Consider the following 16,651-nt stretch of genomic DNA (forward strand, 5'->3'; position numbering starts at 1 on the left):
AAGCAACATGTAATACATCAAAACCACTCCCAGAGATATCACCTAGGCCTGTATTTTACAGATGTGAATAAGTTGAACCAATTTGTAACCAACCTAATGTGTCACTATCAGTCTTTCTTTCTTATAATGTAAAACCCAAGCTAAAAGCAACTTTGATCATGTACAATTCTATATTATTGCCACAAGCCACAGAAATGTATGCTAAAATCCACAAAACAGCAAAACAATAGCCATCCTAAATATTATTTAAGAACTTTGATAGTTTTAGCTGATATTTAGAGAGTTTTTCAAAGGGTTATGGTGGTTAAATTGCTGATTTTCTAAACATATGCCATGTCTATTTCAGACGCGTCACATCCATAACGGAATTTCGTCACATCCATAACGCTGACTTTTCCTTCCGAAACTCTGCATGAAATACAAAATATTTTAAACAAAGATTTTTTAATATTCACCTTGGACCCCTCTATCAAATGGATATCTCCATTTCGACATTAGGTTTACAATTTCACAGAGTTTGATAAAAATGTACAGTCACCCAAGAAAAGTGATACTTTTTCTGTCACGTCCATAACGCATCTTTTATTGGCATTTTCTGGCATGCCCTAGATGTACTATGGGAATTGTTCTTGTTCTATCACTTCTCCAGTATGGTACAGCCTTAAAATATGCAACACCTGTTTAAATACTGGGAGACAATAAAACATGCACTGGGTCATTTGTTGCCATTTTGAGTTCAAGTGTCACGTCCATAACGCTGGAATTGCTCTGAACCCTTTAGAATTTTCTATATTTCTGCATAAATATGACCTAAAACATCATCAGATTTTCACACAAGTCCTAAAAGTAGACTAGAAAAGCGCTTGGAGAGCGCAGACCTCTGCCAAGAATCCTTTTAAAAAATCCAGGATCCAGAAGGTGATCCGGATCACCACCAAAATTTAATGGAGTGTTATGTGTGCCCAGTCACACCTCTGGAAAAAATTTCAGAGCAATCTGTTCATAACTTTTTCCGTAATGTTGCTAACAGACAAACAAACAAACACTACCAAAAACATAACCTCCTTGGCGGAGGTAATAAAGATAACCCAGTTCAACAAATGAGACAAAAAATATTATACTTGGTCATTTATTTATTGAGGAAAATGATCCAATATTACATATCTGTGAGTGGCAAAAGTATGTGAACCTTTGCTTTCAGTATCTAATGTGCAGCAATAACTGCAACTAAACATTTCCGGTAACTGCTGATCAGTCCTGCACACCGGCTTGGAGGAATTTTAGGCCATTCCTCCGTACAGAACAGCTTCAACTCTGGGATGTTGGTGGGTTTCCTCACATGAACTGCTCACTTCAGGTCCTTCCACAACATTTCCATTGGATTAAGGTCAGGACTTTGACTTGGCCATTCCAAAACATTAATTTTATTCTTCTTTATCCATTCTTTGGTAGAACAACTTGTGTGCTTTGGGTCATTGTCTTGCTGCATGACCCACCTTCTCTTGAGATTCAGTTCATGGACAGATGTCCTGACATTTTCCTTTAGAATTCGCTGGTATAATTCAGAATTCATTGTTCCATCAATGACGGCAAGCCGTTCTGGCCCAGATGCAGCAAAACAGGTCCAAACCATGATACTATCACCACCATGTTTCACAGACGGGATAAGGTTCTTATGCTGGAATGCAGTGTTTTCCTTTCTCCAAACATCTCATCTCATTATCTCTAACCACTTTATCCTGTTCTACAGGGTCGCAGGCAAGCTGGAGCCTATCCCAGCTGACTACGGGCAAAAGGCGGGGTACACCCTGGACAAGTCGCCAGGTCATCACAGGGCTGACACATAGACACAGACAACCATTCACACTCACATTCACACCTACGGTCAATTTAGAGCCACCAGTTAACCTAACCTGCATGTCTTTGGACTGTGGGGGAAACCGGAGCACCCGGAGGAAACCCACGCGGACACGGGGAGAACATGCAAACTCCGCACAGAAGGGCCCTCACCAGCCACGGGGCTCGAACCCGGACCTTCTTGCTGTGAGGCGACAGCGCTAACCACTACACCACCATGCCGCCCCTTCTCCAAACATAACTCTTCTCATTTAAACCAAAAAGTTCTATTTTGGTCTCATCCGTCCACAAAACCTTTTTCCAATAGCCTTCTGGCTTGTCCACATGATCTTTAGCAAACTGTAGACGAGCAGCAATGTTCTTTTTGGAGAGCAGTGGCTTTCTCCTTGCAACCCTGCCATGCACACCATTGCTGTTCAGTGTTCTCCTGATGGTGGACTCATGAACATTAACCAATGTGAGAGAGGCCTTCAGTTGCTTAGAAGTTACCCAGGGTCCTTTGTGACCTCACCGACTATTACACGCCTTGCTCTTGGAGTGATCTTTGTTGGTCAACCACTCCTGGGGAGGGTAACAATGGTCTTGAATTTCCTCCATTTGTACACAATCTGTCTCTTTAGAGATGGTTTTGTAACCTTTTCCAGCCTGATGAGCATCAACAACCCTTTTTCTGAGGTCCTCAGAAATCTCCTTTGTTCGTGCCATGATACACTTCCACAAACAAACGTGTTGAGAAGATCAGACTTTGATGTTCTTTAAATAAAACAGGGTGCCCACTCACACCTGATTGTCATCCCATTGATTGAAAACACCTGACTCTAATTTCACCTTCAAATTAACTGCTAATCCTAGAGGTTCACATACTTTTGCCACTCACAGATATGTAATATTGGATCATTTTCCTCAGTAAATAAATGACCAAGTATAATATTTTTTGTCTCATTTGTTTAACTGGGTTCTCTTTATCTACTTTTAGGACTTGTGTGGAAATCTGATGATGCTTTAGGTATTTATGCAGGAATGTAGACAATTCTAAAGGGTTCACAAACTTTCAAGCACCACTGTACTTTTGCACTACTCCTTCACTGCCTTATCTTTTTCTCTTTAGGTATTTTGCTGCTGTGACAATGTAAATAATAAAAGGCTATCTTATCTTATGTCGAGGCGTTTCTCGACAAGCAGGAATCGAAAGAAGGAGTGCAGCTCGGGATTGATTCAGCGATTCACAAAACCACGAATCAGGTTCAGAGGGAGTCGACTCTTTCAGTGAGTCGGTTTTGTGGAATCGAGCTCATCAGTTTTGACTCCGCCTACAGGAACAAGACTCTCGTTTAATTCCGGAAATTAACAAACTCGTGATGTCAGGAGGCGAGCAGAAAGGGTTGAGTTGCTCAGCAGAGGAAAAGTCTGGCTTTTTTGGACTGTAATTACTTCTGAACACGTTGACCTGAGTATAATACATGCGATGAAACGACGGAAGACAGAGACACCGCGGTGCTGTTTGTTGACACAGCCATAAAGTGAAGTCACTCAGGATCTGTCATCGACTAACTGCACTGTTTTGCTTCCTAGTCCGGGATTTCCTCAACTTCAGCTAATATGACACGACATGTTTTGGAACAGGTGACAGATTTCGGCGATTTTACAAGAGGTAAAGAACTGAAAGACTTTTTGAAGCAGTCTTATGCGAAAAATTCTTCAAAAAGCTGCTTGTCCAATATCCGCATTAGTCCAGATGGACGACACATCCATATTATCCAGCAAGCTCCAAGAACTGGTCTCATGACCCATGACAGATATCAGAGAGCCCATCTAGTCCAGAGCCACGAGCATCTGGATTTAGTTTTGATACGGAATGTCTCGATAGTTGACCTACTCTATTTCAAACCGAACCATTCAGAGGACGGAGCACTTCTGCTTGGAATAATCTTCGAGAATGGCACAACCGAATTATGGAAATTCTCTGAGCGGACATCTGGATGGCGCTTGCTTCAGACTGTCGAGCTCTGTAACAGCCCCAGAGCCAAAATCACTTCTGTGTGCATCAGTCAGAATTCCATCGTATGGTGTGAGGAAAGACCTCCGTCAGAGAGCTCTTCGGTCTCCGCTGTGGATCGCAGTTACTTCACGTACTGCATCTGTCAAAGGACTTTTGATGTCGATGAACGAGGTATCTCCTTGGGTGGAGTGAAAACTGCACTGCACAATAATCCTCGTTATTCGGTTATCAGTACCGGAGATATTGTATATTTGTTGCCAAATATAAAGGAAGACTCTTGCAAGAGTGTTAAAAAAGTGTTTTTATCATGGTCAACTCAGAACAATGTCTATAAGGTCCACAGTACCGGTCATGGAACCCTCCTCGTCAGAAATTCCACAGCAAACAAACAGTTAGACTTTAAAAGATTGGTCACTGACTGCATCGGCTATCTGTCCACCATTACCCCGCCTGACATCTATGGTTTTAGTCCTATCGGATATGGGGATATCTTGCTCCTCCTCAGTTCTGGGTGGGTTTGCATTATGCAAAGAGATGGAATTCTCCGGCAGATTTATAAACTGCCTGACAACTGCCTCACTACATGTGGGACTCAAAACAGCCTAAACATGTATGATGATATCATTGCACTAACCGTGGGCAGAATGATGTACCTAATTGACATCAAGTGTGGCATGGAGTTGGACAGGATGCCTTTAAAAAGGGAGGGCCTCCTGTTTGTGAACCGTTTAGAGACTAAGTCCCCGCAGATGTTTTCAGAGGCTGGGTTATATATGGTAATCCAGAAGGAGATTGAAGCAAAATCCAAGCCATCAGGTGCTCATGTAGAGAATATTAACTCGGGTACTGTCTTGGTTGAGGCTCTGTTTGAGGAGGCGTGTAAATATTACCAACAAAGAAGTCTTAGCACCACACAGCTAACAGCTGAAAAACTCAAGAAGGGCGGGATGTTTCAGGCCCCTATCACACTGGCAAACATCATCAGGGATTACTTGGGCAACAGTAATATGAAAACGACAGGGACGGATTCTTCAGGACATAAGAAACTCTTAAGCTGTCTGGACTCTGAACTAAAGAATCTCATTGCCCTGGAGGACATTAAGGCCTCAGTGGTGAAAGCCTCAGAAAAAGATCTACAGAGTTATTGTGAGACTCTAATTCAGCAGGAACTCTGCAGGCTGCTCAGCTCAGAAATGGATAGGGAAAACCTAGAATATCTGAATAGTATGTTCCAACTATTCCCAACTGAAACCTGGCAAGCCGTACAGGCTGTGCTCCAACTCCGATGCAACGGCGAGGGCTCATTATCTATCAGAGCTCCTGCTGAATTATGGAAGGTTGTTCTTGGCACTGTCCAAACAACACCCGCCGACCACAATAGTCAGCAGAAAAACACCCCAGCCAATGGTACATTGCCAGTCTTCGAGTTGCTGTGTCAGTCCATCTTTAAATTCCAGCCCAGCTGGCTTCCCAAGTTTCTGGAGCTGGCACAGCAGCAGTCCAGCTCTTCATCTACGTCTTCCTGGAGTTTTGGAAAGGAGAACTCCGAGAGCCTACCTTTATATAAACGGGCTCTTGCTGTCGTTCCCTGTAAAAGTGCTTGCCAGGATTTGGAGGTGGAGCTCCTCTTGTGTAGCCAGCGGCCTAATGCAGTAATGCAAGCCATTCGCATGCTCATAGGACAAGGCCAGTGGGACCGTGTTACTCAGGTGGCTGAGAGGTACTGCCGCCAAAGCCCTCTTCTCAATAAGGAGATTTTCAGCACGCTGCTGAATGAGGTGGCCCAGCACAGGAACCTGGATCCCTACCTGGACTTGCTGTGGACCCTTTGTCCAGAAGACGTGACTGTTACTGGAATTTTAAACCTCGTTCTCAAAAATTTGCCCCCAACGACACAGCCCTCTAGCCTGTTCCAGGAACATTCACATGGGAGTCAGCTCACCATTGGTCTTCTGAAGCCTCTGCTGAATAAAGTTCTCCAGCGGGAGACGAGATCCAGCCAGAGGTATGTAGACATTCTCCAGTCGCCCACGCTTCCTCCCCCTACACCTCGACGTCAAGTTGTAGAGCTGGCTCAGGTCAATACTGAACTGGACATTGACCTAAAGGAGAAAACTCCATCTGGCTCTCCAGTCACCTCTGGCTGACATTTCCAGACACAAACCAGATCAGTATCATCATTGACTCTGGTCCTTGCGCAGGCCAGACGCTGGCTTTAGTGTTATCGCTGATAACAGTATATTCAAAGTAAGATATAAGAACCTTAATGGGGCCTACTTTAAAGGCTTTCAAAATATTGATTGGTTTGTAGTGAACTGTAGAGTTTAAATATTGCGCCTCTTTTTTTTTCTATTTAAAATGGTTTGGAGCATGATTTTATGTTTTCTTTTTTTAATTTAATGCTACGATTCTTTGATTTGATATGAACGTGTCTTTATTTGAGCTCTTTGGAAAGTTCAGTGTGTTAAAAAGAGATGCTCTTTTTATAATGACCTGACACATGGGTGTCAGTCACATCATAGTGTATTTTATATTGAATATGTCAAAGTGGTTACTTTCATTGCAAATAGAACAAACCTTGCCTTATTCAAGGGTAGCAATTGCAAAGGCATGCTGTTGTAGCTCCTGGGTTCAAGCCCAGCGGCCGGCGAGGGCCTTCCTGTGTGGTTTGCATGTTCTCCACGTGTTTCCTCCAAGCGCTCCGGTTTCCCCCACAGTCCAAAGACATGCAGGTTAGGCTAATTGGTGGCTCTAAATTGACCGTAGGTGTGAATGGTTGTTTGTCTCTGTGTCAGCCCTGTGATGACCTGGCGACTTGTCCAGGCTGTACCCTGCCTCTCGCCCATAGTCAGCTGGGATAGGCTCCAGCTTGCCCGTGACCCTGCACAGGATAAGCGGCTACGGGTGATGGATGGATGGATGGATGGATGGATGCTGTTGTAGCCCAGTGGAGCAGCTTGAGCTTCAATCATTACAGGAAATCTATAAGCACGTAGTTGCACTTTGCCATGCTGTCTTCTTCTGGCAGTGAAAATTTTGATTATAGCTAGAACACTACAGATGATGTTATCTAAATGTTTAATACTGAATTATTGTCAGTAATGTGGTGAACATAAAACGATATGTTAATACAAAATGTATATAAAGTCACTCAAAACCTAAAAAACATAACTTATTTCTGCAATCAGGTAACAAGTTAAAGGACTGTATGTTTTGCCGGCATGGTTTGTGACTGCCCACTTGTCCCTTTGAAAGGGGACAGACTTATTTTGACTGATCACATTTATCCTCTGATGAAACATTTTCTATGTTGATATGAGTGGTCTCCTCCAGCATGATGATGCAACAATCCACAGGGCGTGAGGGCTCACTGAATGGTTCGAGTAAGAAAATGATGTAAATCATATGCTATGGCCTTTTGCAGTCACCAGATCTCAACCCAGTTGAACACCTATGGAGACTGCGCAGTGATGTTTCAACTGTGCTCTCCACCACCATCAAAACACCTATGTTTTGGAAGAATGGCGTTCGTCCCTTTAGTACAGTTCCGAAGACTTGGCAGCTCATGGTGGCCAACATCTCACTGAGATGCTTTATGTTGGGTTTTTTCCTTGTGCACCTGTCTGTACAGTGACTGATAAATGACTTGACATGACATTTCTAAGCATGTTTACCCTTACCAAGAAAATCTAATGTATACTCTTCGACTGCTCTTGCTCTGATAAACCAGTGCTGCATGACCTGTAATGGCATATTTGAACACGATTGGCTTTTACAATTAATGATGCAGAAACACTTGTTTGTCATATGTTCAAAACCAACTGAGATTTTCAGCTCCGCTCGGTTCTTAAATGAATGCAACAAAAGCACTGTTGTGAACATTGCCCAGTCTGCATTCTCTAAGCAATTCCCTAGAAAGATTTAAATATGCATGATCTAGCATTTCACATTTGCCTTGGTGATATAACCATATAGACATGCTCATAATTCTGAAGACACTATTGTAATAATAATAATAATAATGGAAAATTAAAGAATTGTCTATATAAACTTATTTGGTAGTCTTGTCTGTTGTTTCAAATTTACTTCTTAAGTGTACTTTTAATTCTGCTCACTATCCAGAGGTAAACGTAGTTGCCAGTTCCTACAGGATTTAGCACTGACATTACACTCCAAGCTATTATTTATCAGCGTTCTATTTATTGGTGATTTAAATTAACTAGGCATTTAGCATTTGACCTCAAAGAGAGATTAAATGCTGATTTTCAAACAGACTCTGAGTTAGTCACAACCCTATCTTAAATTGAATTTGAAGTAAATTTTATTATGCAGAGAATGAGAGTGGCTTTTTAATCAAGCATGCACAGACTTACCAGTATGTGGCTCTGTATTAGCTCTGTGTTCAGCACAGCTAATTTCATTTTGTGTTGCCTTTTTATAACCCACCTTTTTCCATCCCATGACCACAAACCATTGCTTAACATATAAGTATTACTTAATTGCATGCAGTTTGTATTTTTTAAAGCTTTCATGGTCGCCTTTTGTTTGTTGTAGGAACAGAAAGGATTTTCTGAGAACAGAACATTTAAATACTGTACATCAACGTGTTAAAAATCGGATTTCTTGAAAACTGTGAATGTTTGCGAATATGAAACGCCATAGCTTATATATTATTTACATACTGTATGCCACAATGAGCTTCATGCACCAAATACCAAACTCTGTAAAGTGCAGATTAATGGAAGGAAATGTTTCTCTTTTGGAGCCTCTACTCCTTCGCTTTGAACTATATTTCCTTAAAAATGTTAGTCATCTACAACCCCAAATCAGAAACAACGATTTGTGGGCGGCACGGTGGTGTAGTGGTTAGCGCTGTCGCCTCACGGCAAGAAGGTCCTGGGTTTGAGCTCCGTGGCCGGCGAGGGCCTTTCTGTGCGGAGTTTGCATGTTCTCCCCGTGTCCGCGTGGGTTTCCTCCGGGTGCTCCGGTTTCCCCCACAGTCCAAAGACATGCAGGTTAGGTTAACTGGTGACTCTAAATTGACCGTAGGTGTGAATGTGAGTGTGAATGGTTGTCTGTGTCTATGTGTCAGCCCTGTGATGACCTGGCGACTTGTCCAGGGTGTACCCCGCCTTTCGCCCGTAGTCAGCTGGGATAGGCTCCAGCTTGCCTGCGACCCTGTAGAACAGGATAAAGCGGCTACAGATAATGATACGAGATGAGACAATGATTTGTAAATAATCTTTAACCTGTATTGTACTCAAAACAATACAACAGCACATTATTTGATGGTTTACCTCTTGAATTTTATTGGGTTTTCAAGTAAAGTTGGGACGGTACGGTAAAGCATTTACCACTTTGTAATGTTGCTATTCTTTCTGACAACACTTCACAGATGTTTAGAGACTGAAGACACCAAGTGATGAAGCATTTCAGGTGTTATTTTGTCTCATTCTTCCTACAAGCAGGTCTTAAAGTCAAACAAAACCCAAAAATAAACACTGTTGGCCGAGCACGGCACGTGCCCTGATGTGCCCCCTCCACCCCCACAGAGCTATCCATCCATAATCTGTAGCCGCTTTATCCTGTTCTACAGGGTCGCAGGCAAGCTGGAGCCTATCCCAGCTGACTACGGGTGAAAGGCGGGGTACACCCTGGACAAGTCACCAGGTCATCACAGGGCTGACACATAGACACAGACAACCATTCACACTCACATTCACACCTACGGTCAATTTAGAGTCACCAGTTAACCTAACCTGCATGTCTTTGGACTGTGGGGGAAACCGGAGCACCCGGAGGAAACCCACGCGGACACGGGGAGAACATGCAAACTCCGCACAGAAAGGCCCTCGTTGGCCGCTGGGCTTGAACCCAGAACCTTCTTGCTGTGAGGCAACAGCGCTAACCACTACACCACCGTGCCGCCCCTCCCATCGAGCTATTTGCACTGAAACCAGACATACACTTGTCAACGTAACCAGCACATAAGTACACCATTTCCTTTATTAACACAGAGCCATCAAATAAAGGCTTCTAATTCTAAAAAGAAATCCCTAGGTGCCACTTCTCTCTCTCTCTCTCTCTCTCTCTCTCTCTCTCTCTCTGTGTATACTGCTTCGGGTGGGTGAAATCCAGAGAAAGAATTTCACTAGGCTGTAATGTACATATGACAAATAAAGGCTTCAAATTCTAAAAATCTAATCAGAAATTTTCTGTAACCATGTGATGTAATCACAGTTGATCACATATGATGTGATGTCACAATCTCGGATTCTCTTGTGTAATTTGTACTCGGAGTGTGATATTTGAACCTTGGAGAGAGTGAGATGGCAGTGCCCAGGAATATTGTTTTTCTTTTAAAATAAAATCTGTATACAGGTATAAATATGAACAAGTGAACACTCAAATATGTCTTGTATGGATATTATCTGTCAGGATAAAGGAGTTTATTTTCTGGGTTTTATTTGGCTTTAAGGTGTGCACCAGTATGGGGTTGTCATTGTCATACTTTTTGTTTCAAAATTCGTCACACATTCTTTGTTGGGGACAGACACCCTCTTCTTCCACAGCCATGCCTTTGTAACGTGTGCGGAATGTGGTTTTGCATTGTCTTGCTGAAATATCCCTGGGAAAGATGTCGTATTGAAGGCAGCATATGTTGTTCCAAAACCTCAACGTACTTTTCTTCATTAATGCTGCCATCACAAAAGTGTAAGTTACCTTTGCCAAGGGCACTGACAACCCCATACCGATTTGTTGCTGTTAACAGTCTGGATGGTCCTTTTTATCTTTTACCTCATCACTAGCCCTAAACTACCCTCGCCCCAACTTTTTGAAATGTGTTGCAGGTCTGAAACACAGGAATTATATAAGTATATAACAAATGAAATGAAGTTGACCAGGCAAAATATGAAATATCTTGGGTTCATACTGTCTGGGGCGGCACGATGGTGTAGTGGTTAGCGCTGCCGCCTCACGGCAAGAAGGTCCGGGTTCGAGCCCCGTGGCCGGCGAGGGCCTTTCTGTGTGGAGTTTGCATGTTCTCCCCGTGTCTGCGTGGGTTTCCTCCGGGTGCTCCGGTTTCCCCCACAGTCCAAAGACATGCAGGTTAGGTTAACTGGCGACTCTAAATTGACCGTAGGTGTGAATGTGAGTGTGAATGGTTGTCTGTGTCTATGTGTCAGCCCTGTGATGACCTGGCGACTTGTCCAGGGTGTACCCCGCCTTTCGCCCGTAGTCAGCTGGGATAGGCTCCAGCTTGCCTGCGACCCTGTAGAAGGATAAAGCGGCTACAGATGATGAGATGAGATGAGATACTGTCTGCTCTGAAACACAAGTCAAAGTAAATTTAGAAATCACCACTTTTATTTTTTTTATTTGCATTTTTCAAACTTTTTCTGATTTGGGATTGTATTTTGATCTACAGTTTTAGCATCAGTTGTGCATAAAACCTGATGTGAGAATAAACAATAGGATTTTCTTTTTTTTGGTAGTTTAGGGTTCAGAAACTGATTGTAAAGGATAGGTGTAAGGACAGAGTTTTCAATATGAAGCACTTCACTGTTCTATAAAGATTATAGTTAGTCGGCCTAGTATTACACGTAATGGATTTATCAAATACCACTGACCACTGTTAACCCAGATAATGAGTATTAACCTAAATATCAAATCATGCACATGTTCACTGGGTATTTTCTTACTCAACTCCGTGTTGAGAGTAAATGGGGGTGTAAATGTTGCTCCTTTGTCGTGAGCAGCATGGTTATGTTTGGAATGCTCGCTGATATGCAGGATCCCGTGAGAGCAACCATGCTGTGTGACTGGAGAATGAGGCGCGTGCTGCTGGAGAAGAGAGACGTCAGTAAGAGCTGCTTTACACCAAACACACAGGTTCAGCACAGCAGTGTGAAAGGCTTCTGCTATCCCAGCCAAGCTGTGATTACGTGAAGTGAGGACATTAGAGTAGATTATAAATAACAGCAGACACTTCCAAAAGGGCTATGATGGTGCAGCTTTACATTTACAGAAGAGACTCAGTGGTCAGATTCAATCCTATTTCACTCCAGTAAGGCAAAACCACAGACTCTGAAAGGTGCTTCTTCACAAGACTGTTTTTTCATCAGCTACTGCTCCCTCCATCGTATTGATTTTGTTTCTATGTTTAGAACAAAGCCTCAGAAATGGAGGTGGAAGGGATGTTTTATTGACTGAGTGGTTAAGAGGGGGAAAAATGATAACGGTAATTACAATGTCAGTCATATGGTTTATTAAAGGCAGCATGTTTGAAATCGACAGTTGAAACTACAGCACCTCAGGAGGCAGTGCTTTCATTCTAGTTACCAATTATCACTAAATGTAAAAAAATAATAATAATAATAATAAACGGATACATAATCACTGTGAGAGAAAGTGCAAATCCAAAGCAGCGACCCAAAATAACTCAAAAGCCTTTGTATTGTTATGCATTCATAGTCATGACTCAGGAGAGCTCACTTACAGTAACGTCTCTAAAGCATGTCTGAAACGTGCACATTCCAAATAGCATGAAACTTTCCCCTTTTATCCAAAAGCAGATTTCCAGGCTCTGAGGTTTTTAGGCCCAGCATCCAGCGTATGTCTTGTCTTGTCAGGCTGTGCTAAGGTCCAACAAGAAATATAAAGTACTGTAAATTTTCTTCCTCCTTTCAGAATGACTTGAGCTTGGCCCGTGGGAAAGGATTCATCATCATCATGTCTTCCCTTCAAAAAGAAGGAGCACAAAAATGTGAGCCATGCCAAAAGCCTGATGCAAGGCATTTCTATGTGTCTGAGATCCGGCCATTTAAATACTCACAGTAACTCATCTTTGTATTTCATCCGGCGGTAGAACTTGGCCAGTTTAACAGAGAAAATAATGCTAGGAATGAGAAAGACCATGCACCAGCCCAAACTGAACCAAAAGGCATTCTGGACACAGAGAATATAGTGGTGAGATGAATTAGAGGTTTATGCTATAATAATCTATTTAGAAACATTTTTTCCCCTATAAGGCATGCCTTCTATAAACAGATAGTTAAAGAATGGTAAGTGGAAATACATATTATTAAAGTGCCATTCCACCATTGGATGTATTTTTTTGGCATAAAATACAATATATTTTATGACAACATGACTAGACAGAGAAATCTTTTAGCTTCAAAATGATATATCAAACATAATTTTTTGACAACGACAAGTATATTAGGGTGGCACGGTGGTGTAGTGGTTAGCGCTGTCGCCTCACAGCAAGAAGGTCCTGGGTTCGAGCCCCGGGGCTGGCGAGGGCCTTTCTGTGCGGAGTTTGCATGTTCTCCCCGTGTCCGCGTGGGTTTCCTCCGGGTGCTCCGGTTTCCCCCACAGTCCAAAGACATGCAGGTTAGGTTAACTGGTGACTCTAAATTGACCGTAGGTGTGAATGTGAGTGTGAATGGTTGTCTGTGTCTATGTGTCAGCCCTGTGATGACCTGGCGACTTGTCCAGGGTGTACCCCGCCTTTCGCCCGTAGTCAGCTGGGATAGGCTCCAGCTTGCCTGCAACCCTGTAGAAGGATAAAGCGGCTAGAGATAATGAATGAATGAATGACAAGTATATTAATTTTGCGACCAAAGTCACCTACCCTTTTAATTTCCGCGCGGTAGTGAAACGTGATGTCATCGGCAGGTTCCCCTTCTTGTGTACCACGTCACATGTGACGTGGCACAGATTATCAGCAATGGCGGATAGAATGCGATTGTCAGCTTCGGAAAAGAAGCGAAGGAAAATAGCAAGTGATGCCCAAAGGAGACGGTCGATGGTGAATATCGGCACAGCAATCGACAAGTGGAAATCGCGTTCTATCCGCCATTGCTGATAATCTGTGCCACGTCACACGTGACGTGGTACACAAGAAGGGGAACCTGCCGATGACATCACGTTTCACTACCGCGCGGAAATTAAAAGGGTAGATGACTTTGGTCGCAAAATTAATATACTTGTCGTTGTCAAAAAATTATGTTTGATATATCATTTTGAAGCTAAAAAATTTCTCTGTCTAGTCATGTTGTCATAAAATATATTGTATTTTATGCCAAAGAATACATCCAATGGTGGAATGGCACTTTAAGGGGGAAACACATGCTTACCAGAGAGTCCACAAGCTGCGAGCAAAACAGATTTTCTACACTGTTGACAGAAACAGCAACCAGCCCACAGCATCCCACCTGCTCAGTAATCTGACACACACACCAACAACAACAACTAAACGCTCCAGTCAGTCTGGAGTCTTTGTCACAGTCCAACATAGCCAATATGTACACATCATACAATGTATTTGTATAAATGATCACAGTAGAGTGTTAAAAATTTCAAGTCTGTCTTAGAGATGTAAAGCTGTCTTACTGTTTGGTTGACCCATTTAGCAAGCGCTGTGAAGACTCCAATCTCACAGTCTACAAATTCAATCAATTTCTGCAGTAAAATGTTTACAATATTACAGTATTAATGGCTACAGTCTTAATGGTCCACTGATTTTGCATCATTACTCTGTAAAGGCATGTATGTTTTTATATCAGGTTGTCAATGATCTTGCTGATTCAACTCATGTATCAGATTAAGAAGGCTTCTTGCATTCTTGCTATTTACTTACAACGTACTTAAAGTGCTGTCTGAAAACTGAATATAGAATAAATTCACCAGCACACTTACTGATTTCAGGGTTTGTGCTGTATTGTTCAAAGCATCCTGAGCGGAACCGACTTTCTCCAGAACATTCTCCACAGTGCTCTAGAGCAGGAGAAAGTCCAGTATTTTATTGTTTTTCTTACTGTAGGTTATGCACAAAAATCCATTAAAATCTAACATGAATCATAAATGATACCGTGGGATAGAGAAGAAGAAGCAGCATCTAAATTACACTGACATTGCATATGAGTATTCAGATAATTAGCTGATGTGGTGAAGAAGAAGCCCAACAAGATGATTTCTTTTATCCAAATAAGGGTCAAACACTGTGCTGAGTAGAGCACCAATACACCCAATTAAACATACACTACCATTCAAAAGTTTGGGGTCACCCAGACAATTTTGTGTTTTCCATGAAAAGTCACACTTTTATTTCCCACCATAAGTTGTAAAATGAATAGAAAATATAGTCAAGACATTTTTCTGGCCATTTTGAGCATTTAATCGACCCCACAAATGTGATGCTCCAGAAACTCAATCTGCTCAAAGGAAGGTCAGTTTTATAGCTTCTCTAAAGAGCTCAACTGTTTTCAGCTGTGCTAACATGATTGTACAAGGGTTTTCTAATCATCCATTAGCCTTCTGAGGCAATGAGCAAACACATTGTACCATTAGAACACTGGAGTGAGAGTTGCTGGAAATGGGCCTCTATACACCTATGGAGATATTGCACCAAAAACCAGACATTTGCAGCTAGAATAGTCATTTACCACATTAGCAATGTATAGAGTGGATTTCTGATTAGTTTAAAGTGATCTTCATTGAAAAGAACAGAGCTTTTCTTTCAGAAATAAGGACATTTCAAAGTGACCCCAAACTTTTGAACGGTAGTGTATAAGTATTCAGATAATTAGCTGATGTGGCAAAGTTGTTCTCGAGAAAAGAAAACGCTGATTTGTAACTTGTATAGAGTTTTGCTGCATGATGTCATAGATTAGCAGATTTGGCATCAACACTGAATGGAAAGAATAATTATGCTCATTTTCAGCTATTCTCTTAGATGTCCAACAATTTCACCGTTTACTCACATTGATGTCATTGAAACGTGCAATTTCAGACTCCAACTCCTTCTGTAAAATAGAAAATCATCCTATATATTGGACAGAACCAAATGATGCATAAAATAAAGAGATGATGTACAACCCCGATTCCAAAAAAGTTGGGACAAAGTACAAATTGTAAATAAAAACAGAATGCAATGACGTGGAAGTTTCAAAATTCCATATTTTATTCAGAATAGAACATAGATGACATATCAAATATTTAAACTGAGAAAATGTATCATTTAAAGAGAAAAATGAGGTGATTTTAAATTTCATAACAACACATCTCAAAAAAGTTGGGACAAGGCCATGTTTACCACTGTGAGACATCCCCTTTTCTCTTTACAACAGTCTGTAAACGTCTGGGGACTGAGGAGACAAGTTGCTCAAGTTTAGGGATAGGAATGTTAACCCATTCTTGTCTAATGTAGGATTCTAGTTGCTCAACTGTCTTAGGTCTTTTTTGTCGTGTCTTCCGTTTTATGATGTGCCAAATGTTTTCTATGGGTGAAAGATCTGGACTGCAGGCTGGCCAGTTCAGTACCCGGACCCTTCTCCTACGCAGCCACGATGCTGTAATTGATGCAGTATGTGGTTTGGCATTGTCATGTTGGAAAATGCAAGGCCTTACCTGAAAGAGACGTTGTCTGGATGGGAGCATATGTTGCTCTAGAACCTGGGTATACCTTTCAGCATTGATGGTGTCTTTCCAGATGTGTAAGCTGCCCATGCCACACGCACTAATGCAACCCCATACCATCAGAGATGCAGGCTTCTGAACTGAGTGCTGATAACAACTTGGGTCGTCCTTCTCCTCTTTAGTCCAAATGACACGGCATCCCTGATTTCCATAAAGAACTTCAAATTTTGATTCGTCTGACCACAGAACAGTTTTCCACTTTGCCACAGTCCATTTTAAATGAGCCTTGGCCCAGAGAAGACGTCTGCGCTTCTGGATCATGTTTAGATACGGCTTCTTCTTTGAACTATAGAGTTTTAGCTGGCAACGGCG

At 42.1% G+C, this 16,651-nt stretch overlaps 2 protein-coding genes across 5 annotated transcripts in view; one reads left to right on the forward strand and one right to left on the reverse strand.

Annotated features, from left to right (window-relative positions):
* Positions 1 to 3,094: 3,094 nt before the first annotated feature.
* On the forward strand, positions 3,095 to 7,910 carry LOC132889470 (BLOC-2 complex member HPS6). Its single transcript, XM_060925994.1, has one exon. It carries the CDS (start codon positions 3,457 to 3,459, stop codon positions 6,001 to 6,003), a length of 2,547 nt encoding a protein of 848 aa, XP_060781977.1. The 5' UTR covers positions 3,095 to 3,456; the 3' UTR covers positions 6,004 to 7,910.
* A 4,192-nt stretch (positions 7,911 to 12,102) lies between these two features.
* Positions 12,103 to 16,651, reverse strand: part of prom2 (prominin 2) — a 40,515-nt gene continuing 35,966 nt past the window's right edge. For all 4 annotated transcript variants that reach the window (XM_060926000.1, XM_060925998.1, XM_060925999.1 and 1 more), the window contains 6 exons: positions 15,625 to 15,666; positions 14,561 to 14,638; positions 14,255 to 14,323; positions 13,999 to 14,088; positions 12,693 to 12,805; positions 12,103 to 12,598 (listed from right to left, as the gene is read on the reverse strand). In XM_060926000.1, the coding sequence (XP_060781983.1) occupies positions 12,544 to 12,598; positions 12,693 to 12,805; positions 13,999 to 14,088; positions 14,255 to 14,323; positions 14,561 to 14,638; positions 15,625 to 15,666 (447 nt within the window). In that variant the 3' untranslated portion in view covers positions 12,103 to 12,543. The remainder of the gene's footprint in view (positions 12,599 to 12,692; positions 12,806 to 13,998; positions 14,089 to 14,254; positions 14,324 to 14,560; positions 14,639 to 15,624; positions 15,667 to 16,651) is intronic.

The sequence above is a fragment of the Neoarius graeffei genome, chromosome 7, assembly GCF_027579695.1.
Source record: "Neoarius graeffei isolate fNeoGra1 chromosome 7, fNeoGra1.pri, whole genome shotgun sequence".
Lineage (NCBI taxonomy): Eukaryota > Metazoa > Chordata > Actinopteri > Siluriformes > Ariidae > Neoarius > Neoarius graeffei.

What these genes read in the sequence shown, in the direction of transcription:
- LOC132889470 (XM_060925994.1), top strand. Translation starts at nt 3,457, where the DNA reads ATGACACGACATGTTTTGGAACAGGTGACAGATTTCGGCGATTTTACA.